This window comes from Phocoena sinus, chromosome 9 (genome assembly GCF_008692025.1).
Source record: "Phocoena sinus isolate mPhoSin1 chromosome 9, mPhoSin1.pri, whole genome shotgun sequence".
In the NCBI taxonomy this organism is placed as follows: domain Eukaryota; kingdom Metazoa; phylum Chordata; class Mammalia; order Artiodactyla; family Phocoenidae; genus Phocoena; species Phocoena sinus.
In genome coordinates this window covers 18,992,182-19,009,646 of record NC_045771.1, presented here as the reverse complement: position 1 = coordinate 19,009,646, position 17,465 = coordinate 18,992,182, and the positions used below count along the sequence as shown (strand labels likewise).

Here is a 17,465-nt window from a genome sequence, read left to right as displayed (position 1 = left end):
CCCCACCTGCCCTGTGCTGATCCCTCAGGCCTAGGACACCTGATCTCCTGCATCCTTATTAACGGCGCCCAGTACTTCAGGCGCATCAGTGAGTCTGGCATCAAGAAGATGTGTAGGAACATTTTTGTCCTTCAGCAGAATTTGACCAACATCACCATGTCTCGGGAGGCAGACCTGGACTTTGCAAGGTAGGTGGAAAGATTGAGCTCAGTTCCTGTACCAAAGCCAAGGCCTCATTGTCTATCAAGTCATTTTTTAAAATGGGTTCTTAGTACTTAAAAACTTAGTTTAAAAAAAAATGAGGGCTTCCCTGGTGGCGCAGTGGTTGAGAGTCCGCCTGCCGATGCAGGGGACACGGGTTCGTGCCCCGGTCCGGGAAGATCCCACATGCCGCGGAGCGGCCGGGCCCGTGAGCCATGGCCGCTGAGCCTGCACGTCTGGAGCCTGTGCTCCGCAACGGGAGAGGCCACAGTGGTGAGAGGCCCGCGTACCACAAAAAAAAAAGAGAAACAGAAGTGATGGATGTTAATTAAACTTATTGTGATTATCATTTCACAATATATGCATATATTGAATTATTATGTTTACATCTAAAACTAATATGTCAATTATACCTCAATTTCAAAAAAAGGAAAAAAATGGAACAAATAGATGTACTTTGGTTATAGAGAAGGTAATTCTCTAAAATTCTATTGGATGTTTAACAACTCTTAAACAGGTAATTTTTCCTATTGTCGAACCTAAGTTCTTTTACTACAGAACTTTAGTAACTTTATTTTCTAATTGTAAATGTAATATATACTCATTGCATAAAATATGTAACATAAAATAGAAATAAGAATATATAAACATTAGTCATAAACTTTTAATCTAGAGACTATGATATGTGATATACTTTCTCCTGGTTTTTGTACATGTGCTGTGTGTCTAGGTGAGTTCTCATGGGCATGCATATCATTTCTCTTTACAAAATTGTTAATGGGTTTTTTACTCGTTTAATTGCATTTTCCTATATCAATAATAATCTGTGAAAGCATGGTTTTTCCCATATCCATTAATATCCCTTGAAAGTATTATTTTTAACACCTGAACAAATGTTCCATGGAGTAAGTAAACCATAATTTAGTTATCTACGTATATGCAGACTTGTAGACATTTGAATCTTTTACATTTTCTCTCATCCTAAATAACGTGTTGAAAATATTTTTACATGAATCTTTTTCCTCATCTCTTCTATCTTTCCCAGTTGAAACCCATCCCCCCTTCTTTTTTTCATTGGGGGGAAAATGGTTACTCATCACTGCTCGCACTGTTCCTTTATGTAATTGAAGGTTCTTTTTTAAATAGCATTTTCACTTTCTCTTTTCTAGGGTTGCTGATCTCAGTTTTTAGTGTTTCCTTATAATACACTTTTTCAAATACAAGAGTTAATTTTATTCTCTCTTCATATGGTATCAGCACTAGCCGTACCTTTTTAAAATCAGTGGACCTTTGGAGCTTTAATGAAAACTTAACAGGATGGATAATGATTATGGTGTTGGTGCTTTATTGACGATTATGCCTAGATGAATTATTCCATGAACTCCTTTATGGCGAGGAAGTCTTTTGTTTTTAATAGTCCAGAATGCTCCTACCTAATATTTAGTATTTCTGTGTTTTTTCACTTGATTTTTTGATTCTTGTAGAAGTTCAAGAAAATTTGAAATAATTCTTGAGACACTTAAGGGGATGATGAAATGTTATATTACTTTGACAGCTATTAAGACATCTATGCTAGGATCTTTGTTTTGAAATCGTATAAGCAAGTATCTTCACTTTTAACCTGTCTTCTCCAATCTATCACTCCATTTGTTCCACTGCTACCCTGTTGTTCTGCTTTTCTGTCCTCCTTCCCTGTCTTTCTTTCTATTTGTGTTCATTAAATTCCCTATTTTAGGCTAAATTTGTTGGAAAGCGTTCCTTGCTCAGATTAGGGAAACCAGGTGTGACTGAATGCTGCATTTATTTGGTCTCTCTGATGGGGAATGATCTCGTTATTGAATTAGTCTATTCATAATAACATTGACAAGGGGAAGATAAGAACATGGAGGCCTGAGGGATACAGAGAAGCATTACTAATTCTCTGAGGAATATAATTCCTAAATTCAATCAACCTTTTTTTAAATGATTTTTTTTTATTTAGCTGAAATAAGTAAATTAACACAGCTTTTGGCAGACAGTATGGGGCCTGAACACATAGTAAAAACACTAGCATCTGAATAATGAAATGTTGACTGGGCGGTATTGAGGTTGGCATTGATGGGCCATATACCGGCAAAGCAATTCTTCAGCAAAGCCATGCCTTTCACAGTTGGATTTGGGAGTGGTATCCAAGGAAGTGGGTATAAGCTGAAATGTGACCTCTTGGGAGAGGTACTGCTATTACTACTCTTAATGGATTATGAGAGGAGATAGGCTAGCTTAAGTGTATAGCATTGGATGATTCTGTCCTGATCTCAGCTCAAAAGACACATCTTTACCAGACTTGTAAGCTCCAGGAAGCCCAGATTTTTTCTGTTTCCTCGGTGCATGGACCAGAGTAAGTGCTCATTTTGTGTATTGGATGAATGACTAGGTATCAAATCAAGGCTTCTTTTTGTGGTAAAGAATTTGGATAATGACAAAGTTTAGTTTATCTTTAATGCCCTGAACGTTTTAACCAGCTGATGTGGGTCAGTTTTCTTATTGGCTTATGAGAAACAGAGCATCTCCCTTGCAATTCTTTCTCTGTAGAGAGAAAGTGTTACAAAAAGGAGTACTACATCCCTACTATTCATAGTCTCTTTCTCCTTCATTTTCTCTCGCTCTCATACATACACAGACACATAAACACACTTCATAGCCTTATTTTTTCTGTTCTTGTTTTTGGTAGGGACAGGTTTTATGAAATGGGCTCTATCAATTCTACTGAATGTGAAGCTATGTAAAGTAAATATAACAGCAATACCAAAATAGCCAGAAATAATAGACTGTAGCAGCAGTGTGTCTCAGCATTCCTTAAGCAAGTCTAATCAAGCATAGACAGCATCTGTATTTCCAGCAAATCTCTATAGGAATGTAATCTTCTAACACAGTAATTAATCACTAGTTGCTATGTGTCAGAAAACTTATTTAACAAGAAGTTGCAAGGCTCTTGTAGTTTTTTACTTTCATAGCCTTCCCGGCCAGTGGAAAATAGAACACTCCTTCCATAATAAAGAAATGAGAGATCTGCACTGATTCCATTTATGCTGACTCTTTTACTCAGCGGTATTGTTGAGTAGTGGTAAACCACTACTCAGTGGTATTGTTGAGTTGTCACTTTTTTCATACACACCTTTGCTCCAGCTAATCTCTAATAGGGATAAATCTTGGGTAAGCAAAGGATCGAGATAACCTATAACATGACCAGAATTACAGAGAGACCCTGTCCCCTATGGTAATTTTCTCTGCTATGGTTTTGACCCACCGCTGAGTTTTCAGACTCAAAAAGAGGCTTTGTCCTGGAAAATCACTACAGACTAACTAGAAAGTAGAAGACCTTTTTTTTTTTTTCCTGGATGTTAATTAGATTTATTGTGGTGATCATTTCACAATATATACAAATATTGACTCTTGCTGTACACCAGAAACTAATAAAATGTTATATGTCAATTATAACCCCAATAAAAAATCACTCTCTCTCTATATATAGATATAGATATATGTGTATTTACGTAATATAGTTTTATGTACACATATGCATTTAGTTCTGTTTCTCTGGAGAATGCTGAAGAATACAGGCAGTCACATTTTGTATTTTTAGATTCCTCATGAGAGAAGGTTGGCCATTCCTCAATATTCCATTGTTTTCCATGTTTCAGTGTTTCCTGCACTGGTTTTCCATGTAAATTTCAGAATATCTTGGTTGGAAAAAAAGATATTACTGTGTGTGTGTGTATAAACATAGGCAGTTCATATACAGAGAATTTTTCCAATGTAAAGGATCTTCATTATATTTAAACTCACACTCTTTTATGTACATCTAGAATACTCCTACCTGTTAGCTGTTTTCCTTCACTTTTGCTCAGTAATCCTTTTCTTGGCTAGTTTGCTGACGTTTTCCATCTGAGATATGCAACAAGATTGATGGCCTCAAACCTTCAACTTCAGCTTTCCTCCTTTTGCAAGTTAGGATTGGGTTTGGGTCAACTCTGGGTCAAAAATATATTAGGTTAGTCTTTTCAGATTGTGTTTAGATCCATATATCAAGAACACACTAAAATTGAGATGGCTTCCTTGGCTGCCCTCTTAAACCATTCGACCTTTGAAGATTCTGTTAGCAAGAACACTGTGGTGGAAGTCAAACCACTCTTAAGGTGCTAGAGTCCTAGCTTGGAGTTGTGTTACTTTAGGTAAATCACTGAACTTCTCTGATGAAAATTGCACTGCCTACCTTAATGGAACTCAGGAACAGATGATATTGGATTTGGAAAATTAATTTGTAAGCTGTCAATGAATATCAAAGTATATTAAATTTTTCTTCATTTCCTAAATAAATGACACTTGATTTGTAGTACTACACCCTATCTACCACTTCCCAGTTTCACATTAAATCAAAATTATAATCTCTCATATCGTTGTTGGATAGTGAATAGACATACTGAAACCTCTAAGCATATTTGGAGACCTGCATTCCTTTATCTGCCCTATACAACTTACCTAGTGTAGGGACAAGCTTCAAATTTGGGGAAAGCTGCTCACTCCTCAATTCCATGGTAGGGTCTGAAGCATTCAGAGCAAACAAAAACGCAATTAGAGTGATTCTAGTGTGAGGTATAAAAGACCAAATTGGCAGCCTCTCTTTTCTCGTTGAATGGTTACTAAGAAAGCCCTGCTCTTCCCAGCATAGGTACTCATCATCTATTTCCCATGATGTAGCAGAGTTATGATCACTCTTAGAGGGATACCAACCAAGTGATTTTGTTTTTAATGATGGGCTCTCTCTGCTTCTAGATGCCCCACCCCTCTCTAGCCCCAGTCCCTCTTCCAGCAGCTCCAGGTTAGCTTTGAAGCTGTTCTATATATGCTGACTTAACCAGTGAAGCTCTATATCTCCCATGTATAGTGCCCATACTGTGAAGCAGGAGCATCTCCACAGAAGATACCAGAAAAATCTCACTGGTAGAGAAGGAACCATTTGGTACCCAGGGACCAAAAGAGAAAAAAAATCTTACCTGAACTGCCGCCTCTGGACATAAGTTTATATGGAGAAGTACAATACACCAATATTTGTTTAACTCAATAAGAGATTGAATAAAGAAAGTGAAAGACAGCCAGTAGAGTGGGAGGAAATATTTGGATATCATATATTTGATAAGGGACTCATATCCAGAATATATAAAGAATTCTTACAACTCAATAATACAAAAACAAATAATCTAATTAAAGACTAGATAAAGATATCTCAGTAGCAATGAGCATACCTAGTAACCCGAATCTAGTTTCTAAGTACTATTCTTCAAAAAAAGAAAGCAGGGATCTTGGGGGAAATGGCTGATTGTAGGACTGGAGCAGGAAATATACAAGATGAGCCTGGAGCATCTTGTAGTACCAGAAAGTAAGGAAGTACTAAAAACATGCACACACATAGCACATTGTGTCAAAGAGGCACAGGAACCAACAGAAGGAGCTCCCAATGGCAAAGTTGGGATAATCTGAGTAAGAAAATAAATAAAGTAGTACTGAATTATAACCCAAAGTATAAAATAAATATCCATAAGTCCATACTGATATAAATGATTGAATACATTGGTATTCAATCTGTGCAGAGGCATTCTCTGTGCAGAGGCATTCCAAATAGATTATGTAGCTACCGTACTCTAAAGGTAGGGGAGGGACTTCCCTGGTGGCACAGTGGTTAAGAATCCGCCTGCCAGTGCAGGGGACACGGGTTCGAGCCCTGGTCCGGGAAGATCCCACATGCCGCGGAGCAACTAAGCCCGTGCGCCACAACTACTGAGCCTGCACTCTACAGCCTGCAAGCCACAACTACTGAGCCCGTGTGCCACAACTACTGAAGCCCATGCGCCTAGAGCCAGTGCTCTGCAACAAGAAAAGCCACTGCAGTGAGAAGCCCATGAGCCTCAACAAAGAGTAGCCCCCACTCGCTGCAACTAGAGAAACCCCACTCACAGCAACGAAGACCCAATGCAGCCTAAATAAATAAATAAATAAATAAACTTATAAAAAATAAAGGTAGTGGAGCCAAACATTCCACTTCTTAAGGTAGGTTTCACATAGTGACTTCCTTCCAGAGAGTACATATGGAATGGGGGAGAGTAACTTTATAGTGGAGAAATCTGACACATAGTATTTCAGCCAGGCAGTCAAGGTCAGAATCAACATGCATAAATCATGCATATAATAGAGAGAAAAAATATCAAATAAATTCGAATACATGCACATCCTACAAAACACCTGTCCAGTACTCCTCCAAACTGTCAAGGTTATCAAAAACAAGGAAAATCTGACCAACTATTGTAGCCAAGAGGAACCTAAGAAGACATGACAACTACATGTAATGTAGTATCCGGGATAGGATTCTGAAACAGAGAAACGATGTTAGGTAAAAACTAAGAAAGTGTGAATAAACTATGGACTTTAGTTAATAATAATGTATCAGTATTGGTTCATCAGTTGTGATAAATGTATCATACTAATGTAAGATGTTAATAATAGGGAATCTCGGGGTAAGTTATATGGGAAGTCTCTGTTCTATCTTCTCAATTTTTCTCTAAATCTAAAACTATTGGGGAAAAATTAAATTATTAATAAAAAGAATAGGCAAAGGATTTGAATAGACATTTCTCCAAAGAAGCTATATAGATGGCTAATATACACCTGAAAAGATGCTCAACATTATTTGTTACTAGGGAAATGCAAATCAAAATCAAAATAAGTTACCACATTACACCCACTAGGATTGCTATAATCAAAAAGAGACAATAGCAAGTGTTAGAGAGGATGTGGAGAAACTGGAACATTCATACATTGCTGATAGGAATATAAAATGATGCAGCTGCTTTGGAAAACAATTCATCAGTTCCTCAAAAAATTAAACATAGAGTTACCACATGACCCAGCAATTCTACTCCTAGATGTATACCCAAGAGAAATGAAAACTTATATCTCCACAAAAACTTGTACACAAATTTTCATGGCAGCATTATTCATAAAAGCCAAAGAGTGGAAACAAGCTAGGTAACCATCAACTGATAAATAAAATTTGATAAATCCATACATACAGTTGGTATCATTCAACTAAAAGCTCAAGTACTGATTGATGTATAATACAACATGGATGAACCCTGAAAACTTTATGTTAAGTGAAAGAAGCCAGTTACAAAAGACCATATATTGTTTAACTCCATTCATATGAAATGCCCAAAATAGCCAAAGTTATAGAGGTAGAAAGGAGAGTGAGTAGTGGTTACTTAGAGTAGGTGGGTTGGAAGGAAATGGGGACATGGGTACAAGGTTTCCTTTTGGGGTGATGAAAATGTTCCAAGATAGATTGTGCTGACAGTTGCACAACCTTGTAAATATACTAAAAGACATTTAATTGTACACTTTAAATGAGTGAATTGTATGGTATGTGAATTACATCTCAATAAAGCTGGGTTTTTTTTTCTAGAAAAGAAAAACTAATATAATGTTATATGTCAATTATACCTCAATTTTTTTAAAGGTTGAGCTTTAAAGCTTTGAAAGTCCTAAATGTTAAGTCATAGGAAATAAGTAGCCCAAATTTTTTACTCACATTAATGGGGACCTTTATAAAGGAAATATCTAACGCTTTTTTGAGTTCCCCTAACCCATCTGGAGAGAGAGGAGATGGAGGCAGAATTAATTTTTGGAGGAGGTGATACTTAATACTAATCTTAAATGAAATTATCCAGGATAGGGAGAGAGCCATTTGGAACAGAAAGGGCAGTTAGAGTGACTGGAGCAGGAGTGATAAAATAGGAGACCTGAGGAGAAATCAGAACTAGCTCAGGATAAGCGCCACCCTATCAGAGGCTTTCTCTCTACAGTTTCAAATCACGCCTTCTTCTCCCACCAGCACTCCCTATGTTCCTTACCCTGATCTATGTTTCAGCACGTATCACCATCTAACATATTTTATATTTCCTTGTTTATTTGTTCCTCGTCTGTCTGTGAGCTCCAGAAGGCAAGGACTCTTGTTCACTTTTGTAGCCCCGGGGCTAAGAACAATAGCTGGCATGTAGTAGGCATTCAATAAATATTTGTGGAGTGACAACTTTATTCTGTTGGTGACCTAAAGGGCTTTAAGCAGAAGAGTGAGATGGTCAGATTTGTATTCTAAGAAAATTATTTCAGTAGCTGTATAGGAAATGGACTTGAGGGCAATAAAGCTGGAGGCCTTGCTGACCAATTGGAAGGTGATTGTAAAGAGAGAGGTGTGTAGGGCCTGAACCAGATCAGTCCTGGTGGGGATGGAGGAGACAGATTTGAGACGTATGAACGAGCTAAAATGTGAAGGATTTAAAGAGCGATTGAATGGTGAAGATAAAGAAAAATAAGTCAGGGATGACCCTCCACTCTCTGACATGGCTATCCAGCTGGGTCCCAGTACCATCAAATAAGATACCCCTACAGGAAGAGGGAGGAATAGGCTTTGTGGAAGGAAGATCATCGTGGACGTGACAAGTGTAAGATGCCTGTGAGATTTCCGAGTGGAGGTGGCTCATGTGCACCAGGATGTGTAAGCTAGAAGCTTGGAGGAGAGTGAAGGACGGGAGGGGCCTGGATTGAACAGTTTGGGGAATCCTCAGCATGGGGTCGTTGTTTAAAACTATTAGAGGAGGGCTTCCCTGTTGGCGCAGTGGTTGAGAGTCCGCCTGCCGATGCTGGGGACGCGGGTTCGTGCCCCGGTCCGGGAAGATCCCACATGCCGCGGAGCGGCTGGGCCCGTGAGCCATGGCCGCTGAGCCTGCGCGTCCGGAGCCTGTGCTCCGCGATGGGAGAGGCCACAACAGTGAGAGTCCCGTATACCGCCAAAAACAACAACAACAACAAAAAAAAAACAACTATTAGAGGAGATGGCGAACCATCTCCTGCGGAACACCAGCCTGTAAAGGGCATGAGAAGGAAGAGGAACCCAGAAGAGGATAGGGAAGGAATGGTCCCACGGTACAAGAGCCAGAAAAGGACAGCGTGTGAACGTGCTGCCTGCACCGCAGTAGTTCTTTACCCACAAATTGATACAGCATCTTTCTTCTCAGTAAATGAAAGCATCTTCTCATTTTAATTTCTCCAACTCCTCTTTGAGGTAAACGGTTCAGGTGCTTTCCTCAAGGTGACAGAGCAAGTGACAAAGCCAGCTTAAATATATCAGTTTTGGGCCCCTGCTTTATCCTTGACCTTGTACTTTCTCTAAGGCCAGGAAGGACCTCTGGCGTAGCTGAGAATATTGAATTCCTTCCAAGGGAGCTGCTTAGGTACACTTACTTCCTACAAACCTGTTGTACCAGGAACATTATTTTGGTTTTGGGCAGGAAAAGTTATGGGTTTTCCTATTTGGAGTGACCAGGGCATTTTTTGATGGATAGGGATTAGCGATGACATGCTGCCATCTGCTGGAAGCACCCACAGACATCTAGACAGACCTGTGGTCCCCTAACTCCCTGTCACTCTGATGAGTCAGGAGGGGGGTAAGCTTCAGAGGTGACTCTGCTGAAAATATGAAACACCCCCGCATTTCATAAAAGTTTCTTTGCTTGCCTTGCTTGAAGAGCAACTTTGTTTCTAAAAAAAATTCTTTTTTCACATCATTTGCACATTTTCCCCCAACTTTATTGTGCCATTAGTCTTAACTGCCTTTCTGATTCGGGGTAACCTATACCTTTTCCACCCTTTACCTGCAATACTCCAGATTTTTGACTCAAGATCATTAACCGTGTGGATTTGTGATTGATTTTGTAGGAGAGATTAGTATGCTACCAAAATTCTTTTAATGATGATGCCACTAAAAATTCTGTTATACCTCTTGAATTTAATGGTGATGCAAAACTAGCCCTGACTTTCCCAAGTACCCAAGTAAATTGGGAAATGTAATGGGCTAAATAGCTTTAAGGAAGTATGCCGGTTAATAAAATTTAGTAACAAAACAAATTTGTATGGCATGATCTCTGAGGAAATTTTCGTAAATATCTTTATAAGTAGATTTAAATAGCATTACATCCCCCTAATTAAACTTTTATTTGACTTTGTTTCTGACCATACCTATTTCTAACCATACCACTTTCTACTGATCTCCTTTTTCTATGTTTGTTGCACTTATAGTAGGTTCCATACATTCTAACAATTAATTGAAATCAGTTGCTTAATTAGGGCTCTCTGAAGGCAAGTGAATACGCCTCGTGGTCTTCATATCCCCCAAGAGCACCATAAAACAATGAGTACTTAGAAGGCTCTCAAAAAGTAATACCTGTCAGTACTGGTGTTTGATTTCTCATAAACTGTCTGATGTGTGAGGCCTTGATTAAGTAAGATTTCCTTTGATTACGCTCAATTAATGTCACCATACCTTGTACATACGTAATGTCAATGTATAATTTAGGGTTCCTCGCGATTATTGGCAGCCAGTGGTCGTGAATTGGAATGATTCAGAGATTAGCATAGATGACAGGTGTTATTATTTCCAATGAAGATCCCAAGGAACAGAAATCAGAAGTGACTTGTCCAGAATCTGTCATCAAATTGTGCTATTTATATCCCCTGCACTACCTCTGTAGTCGTCATAGTGCGGAAATTAAATTAATTCACCCAGTGAGGCCATTTTCTGCCAGGAAAAGATTGCATTGTTCTAGAAAGGCATTAAGCTTATTCTGTGACTAAAGCCCATGAATGACCATTTATTGACTCTATTAGAATTCTTACTGAAAAACTTGAGGCTGAAAGCTGACCTGTCTTGTTTTATAAATTAAGATAGAATGTTTAATTTTGATGCTTAAAAGTAGGAGACAGGCACAATTGCTACAGTGGTAAAAGCAGAGCTACAACCCCTTACAAACCATATCAAGGCCAGACTTGCTTCTGCACTCCCTTTCCTGTTCCATCTTTTACAAAAAGCCTTTCTCTCCATTCCCCGCCCCCTGCTTTGCCTAACACCACTTGCCAGTCTAAGAGAATAAGACCACAGTGCTGAAAGGAGGCCAGGTGGCCACAGTGAGCTCAGTGGTCAGCACCCAGCCAGGCCCTTTTGCTCTCTCAGCCCCCCTAACAGCCAGGTCCATATCGATTTCTCGCTTTATAATCTCTTTCCTCCCCCACCTCGATTTTCTGTACTCTGTAATTAATACCTCATTATATCAATATGGTTCTTCATTTGTACCCATCATTTAATATTTTATAGCTCTAATTTTTATTAATGTGTTCTTTCTCCCCACTTCATTATAAAGTTCCTGTGACTAGTTGCCATGATTTATTTTGCTTGCTTTTGGTTTCTGAATTTTGTTTTCATTTTCCTTTACTTCTTCGTAATAGTAAGCAGTCTAAAGTGTTCAAAAATGTAATTTGAGTTTTCAAGTATGTTTGATGAATATGAATTTCCATGCACGTATCAGAGAGCATCCATAGCTAATTACAGATAGGTTACCAAGAAATAAACATGTACCTAGCCTTGTAAACCTTTGACTCCGGACTAACTTTCACTAAAGCAAAGACAGCTTCTAGAAATCAAGTACCTTTAGTGTAAATCACCTAGAGGCTTAAATTAGTTAGTTTCTCCCAGTGACGATGATGATATATTACCATTTTAATGAAAGGGTAATTATTGTTACTGTTATATAATCGAACTCAGTAAATGACACAAACCATAGGAAATGCTCTACCTACATTGGTTCACTGAATCCTCCCTGAAACTATATATGTAGCTATTATTACCTCATTTTCTAGTTGGAAAAAAAGTAAAGCCTGAAGAGGCTAAGTAAATTCCCAGTTTACAAAATAATAAGATTCAGGGTTCAAACTTAGGTCAGTCCAACCCCAGAGTCTCTGAATGTTCTTAACCATGTGAAATCAGGGCTGTCATCTGGTAAATACTGGGTTTCTGTTTTGCTTCGTTTAATTAAAATGCGATTTTATTTTTCAATTAGGCTCTCATCTTTCAAACATTTTCTTTTCCTTTATTTTTTCTGGTTGTGTGTCTCCATTGAGCTCTGGTCTTGGCAGTTGTGATTAATGCTTTAATTAGCAGTGTCACTGGAGGACTCTGCGGATCCCTCTCACGCTGGAATGTGTTGGGCCTGGTTTTGCTCAGCCATTAGGTCCTTGGTGCTGCTTGTTGGTCCTCTGCCCACTTTCCAAACAACCGTCCCGGAGCAATAGCACTGGACACCCAAGACCATGCTCTTGGAACCATACCGCAAATTAGAGCCAGTACACGATTCATATCGCTGGTAAACTCTATCATAAATCTCAAGTACATACGCCTATACTCTTAAAACACCAAGCCGATTAACCAGGTGGTTCTCAAAAGCTAGAGGGTATAAGAATTTCCTAGAGAACTTGCTTTAGGTGGAATTCTTTGATTCCATTCCTAAAAATTCCAACTTAGAAGGTTGAAGGTGGGGCCCGGGCAACTGCAGTTTGTTTAACAAGCGCCCAGGGGATCCTGCTGCAGGTAGTTTGGGGCACTCTTGGAGGAATACTAGCCTAACCCCATGTTCTTTGAGACTCTACAATATCCAGGCCATTTTTCTTTCAGCCTCTTATTCCCCTTCAGTCCCCATTACTCTTTTTTCTTCTCCTGCTGCAGGCAGTGAAAGTAAAAATTACCTGAAAGCACGTTTGTGGATTAGGTTAAATCATCATTTAAAACCCCTACAGAGTCACCATTATTATTTTGAGGCAGAGTCACGTTGTGTTCTTGGGAGTTTCGGGGTGAACAAAATAGTATTTTTTTATCTAATGGGTGGCTGGTAAACAAATTCAGCCCGTGATTTTTGCATAAACTTGTGCACTTGTCCCTTGAGCTCTCTTGGCTGAAGTTTCCTCATCTATAAAATAAGGGTTTGACTAGAAGATCAACTCTAGGGTACCTTGCAGATAAGACTTGCCCCGAGTTGCACTATGTGTAGCCAGAGATGGGGTTCAGGGGTCTAGAGCTCCACCTCGACCCCTGTCAAAAGAGACCATCAGAGGAAAGGCTTGTAAAAGGAGGGTAGTTAACTCCCATCTAATTCCATAAAGATACTGCAAAGATTCCTCAGGTATAGAGTGTAAAGCAGGCGCTTTAATGTTTGTTGACAGGATGGACAAACTAATGCATGTGTGTGTGAAAGAAATGAATGAAGAAAGAAGCATTGTAGGCCTGTTTCTTTTCACAGTCAAGATCATGGTTGTAGCATTTGCTCACCACACGTACTGGGGAGTTAGACAGATAGAGAAGCTGGCTACTGTTTTTTGCATGACCTATAAAGGTCATATAAGACTCTGAACGGTAACTCAAAAAATAAACATGTAGGTACTCAAAAATATAAATGTCACATCTGCTGTAGCTCTTCATCTCCTTTGCTGTGCTGTGGTTTTCCAATTGATGGAAAGGTTTTATTCAGATCAGCCATTTCACTTTTTCCTGGAGGCACTCTTAATCTTTGTGTTCTAACCTTTAAGGATATATAGCCTTCAGTTGCTGCTGTAATGATTTCCATTGCCTGGTATCCACATGTTTAAATTTCTCCAAAGAATTGCACACCTTCTGTTTTTCTCAGTTGGAGATGGGAGTCAAATGAAAAAAACAAGGGGGGGGTGTGCGAGGCCAGCTCTTGATTGACGTCTCTCTCTTGATACCTGGGTCAAGGGAAGGAGCGGATCAATGGCCTCAACTTTGCAGCGAGCATTAATACCGCCTCTCATGCTCCTTTTGGCAATCTTTCACAAAGGCGCTGATTAAACATTTTGGGGTACAGGGACAGAGGAGGGAGGGAGAGGTTGGGGATTTTTAGTGGCTAGAGCATTTTATTGACAACATTAAAGGCTTCATGATATATTCGACCAGAAATTAATTACAGCCCAGTTCACCATTTCTCCCTTAGGTGACAGTCTTCTGTTGATGTGTGCCACTGTGAAAGTAATAATAGGTTTCAAATGTTTGTGAAAAACATAAAGTAATTACTTGCTGTGATAAATCAGTTGTTTGAAGTTTCAGCTTCTCTCCGCTGCATGTATGTGGCGGTGGGTCTGTTTCTAACTTTAATTATATAGCATCGAAGAATTTTTATTTTTCAGTTTTCAGAAATTTTGCATTTTTTTTCCTTTCTTGGTTTCCTAGTTCTCCAGGGATGAAAGTACTGAAGTGATAATGACACGTAACTAACATTTGAACAAGGGAAGCATATGTCTGCCAGGGAGCTGATTGCCTTCGTTAAATTTTGTAGCTATTGGCTATCAGCTATTTGCCAGTTCCTCTAATGAGCCTTAAATATTTACTTTTTGTTGTGTGCAGAGGAAAAGAATGTCCTCTCAGGCATTTTGAGGCTCCTCACCAATGGCATATGTTTAAATTTGGGCCCTGAAGCCAAAGAGTCTCTAATAACTCTTCTTCCTTTTTTTAAGTTAGAAAAAAATGCAGTTTTCCAGTAAAACCTGCAGCTCCTTTCATGAGATCCCTTTCTTCTCACAGGACCTGTGCAGATCTGTTTGGATAACGTCCACCCCTGCCTTAGCTCACCTGTAGAATGAAAGACAAATTTCCTTTTGGCAACTAGCTTAAAAGGGATCCTCACCCAGGCAGATACTGGCCAGCGTGACTTAACGATCACACACAGGTATCCTGCTGTTGGCGCTGAGGCTGGCTCACCCCTAAAAATATGAACTATACATTAGACATGTTCACAGTTCTTTTTAACTCAAATAATGAATATTAAGTTTTTCTATTCTGTCTAATCTGTCTTGTCCATTCCTGCCAGATCAGTGAGCCATTATAAACCCTAACTTCAAAGGTTTGCTTAGTCTCCTTTATCAGACTGTCCTTTTCTTAGAACAATAAGTTTGTTTTTCCTTTTCCCATATTAATCTCTTTCTTTGAAATATTATTTATATTTAGAGCCAGATAGAAGAGCAGTTAAAAATTGGTTATTGATAATTCTTCTGAATGAAAAATCATACCACCTGGGACCTCTGTGTTTTTTCAGTGCAATGATATTTACCCCTGAGAATGGAAAATCCTGTCCCTCATCAAAGAGGACTACTGCATTTAGTATAGTTTTAGCATTACGTATATTTTACTGTATTCTGCCTTTTAAAAATTGATGATTCGATATGACGTCTCAGTAAGGCCAGAATATCTGATTAACTGTAACGCCTCATTTTCTTTTCACGCCGCGTCATAAAGTTTTTATAGCTCTGTAATTCGGTCACAGCATCTCATTTTTCCACACATAAGTAAAACTAGGTAGTAACAACAAATTGCTTAAAATAAATATTGTTTATTATTGTATTCTTGGTATTATTACTAATAACAACTATTGTATTGAGTACATGCTTTGTGTAAGGCACGCTGCTTATGTGATTTATACACATTATCTTATTTAATCCTTATAATAACTTAGTGTGCTTAGCTCTTAGTTTTCGTTTTACAGATGGGAAAATTGAGTCTCTGAAAGATTACATAACCCCAGGTGTACACAGCTAGTAAATGACAGAACCATGATTCAAAGCCAGGTCTGTCTGCATTTTAGCTGTTGTGCTATACAGCTCATGACAATGTAATGCATTAGTATTTCAAGAAGATATACCACAGCCTCAGTGATCTTGTAGACTCTATTAGAACAATGATGACGGGGTATTCCTAGTTGAAAGGGCTTTTGAAGGAAGGGTAACAATTTTTTATCTTCCCTGAGGGAAAATGAAAGGAGAGATTGTTATGTAGGCCTGTAGGGATAAACAAAAGAAAACCAGAAAGATCATGAGAATGGATTTTAGCACAGCACCTAAGGCCTGTCTAGGAATGATCATAGTCATTGTTGGGTCCAACAAGGCCAGGATGGGGGATGGGACCTCCAAGAGACCTGGCCCAGCAGCAGCATTAGAGGGTGTCCAGGTCAGGGAGGAAGGCTAGACCAGACAGCACAGGAAGAGAGGGGTTACTGCCAGGTGCAAACCTCAATTCCCAACGTATCAGTAAAACATCTACATGTGATGGTAATACAATGACTGATGAAATTGTCTTAAAATAGCTTTTAAGAAGCTATTGTTTTTTTCAAAAGAATTTAATGTATTCAGAAAGGAGGGGGAAGAAAGAAGTTATATCTTTTGTTCTATCGATAGAAAACCGAGTCATTTTTAAAGGAAAGTAAAATAGTGATATATGATTGATATTTGTCATTTTTGGACCACCTAGCTTCTACACCTCTTTCTGTGTTTAGGGAATTCCCCACAACGTGGCCTTGGAGGGAGGCAGAGCCCATCTTCCATTATAAAAACCCAGAGTCCAGGCTTGATCACTCGATGGGGACCCAGCCTTGGCTGGGCCGATCAGATGCACCTACTTGAAACTCTAAATCAGGGAGCTCAGGACTCTGAGTGCAGGGGGGATATAGAGTCTTGTGACATGGTATCAGCAGCAGTGGCAACTTTCAGTCACCTGGGGTAGCAGCAGCAGCAGTGGCCATGGCACGGTCAGCATCCAGTTCTGCTGGCAGCGGAGTTGAGACGTGGTGTTTTAGCAGCAGTAATGGTGGTATCTTCAAGAAACTGTCCTTGAAGAGTGATCCTGGAGTGATTTTGGCCTCGAACCCAACTGTGCCAGCATTGTTTACCCTGCTCACTTTCCAAGTCTGATTCTTCAGTCTTCCTGAATCATCTGTGACTTACCCAGAATCCTTTCGATAATTCCGTCTCTGTAACTTAGAATCTTGATTGTTCCGTACATACACAGTAAAAAAATTTAGCTTTTAATCCTGTCAATCCTCAGTAAACCTTGGAGTCTTACATTATTACTCATCACTATTGAAGTTTTGATATAAAAATTACATCATATCTCTTTATCTTGATCAATTATAGAGAATACTTAAATTCTAATCAAGAATTTTACTTTTTTAAAAAGAAAACAAAATTGGCTGGATTGCATGCCCTACAGCTTGGCTCCCTGTAGCTGAGAAAACTTAATTACTGGATCTATACATTTGTTTCCATTATCCTTTGCTATATAATAAATTATCCCAAGACTTAGTACCAAGAACCATCACCATTATATTGGTCCTGATTTAGAAGGTTGACTAGGGCTCAGCTGTACAGTTCTTCTGCTGGCCCATCCTGGGGTGTTTTGCATGGCTGTAATCTGGTGGCACATGGGGCTGGGACATCCAAGATAGTTTGCCTCATATGTCCGGTGGGGATAGCTGGAAGGCTGGGCTCAGCTGGGATGCTCAGGTGGCTGG

The 17,465-nt window shown here is 39.2% G+C and overlaps 1 protein-coding gene across 2 annotated transcripts in view; it reads left to right on the top strand.

Annotated features, from left to right (window-relative positions):
• EXOC4 (exocyst complex component 4) overlaps window positions 1-17,465 on the top strand; it is an 856,192-nt gene that overhangs the window by 800,078 nt on the left and 38,649 nt on the right. For both annotated transcript variants that reach the window (XR_004351419.1, XM_032642974.1), the window contains one exon: window positions 29-188. Coding sequence is in view for 1 of the 2 variants with exons in the window: in XM_032642974.1 (XP_032498865.1) it covers window positions 29-188 (160 nt within the window). In the remaining variant the exon portion in view is untranslated. The remainder of the gene's footprint in view (window positions 1-28; window positions 189-17,465) is intronic.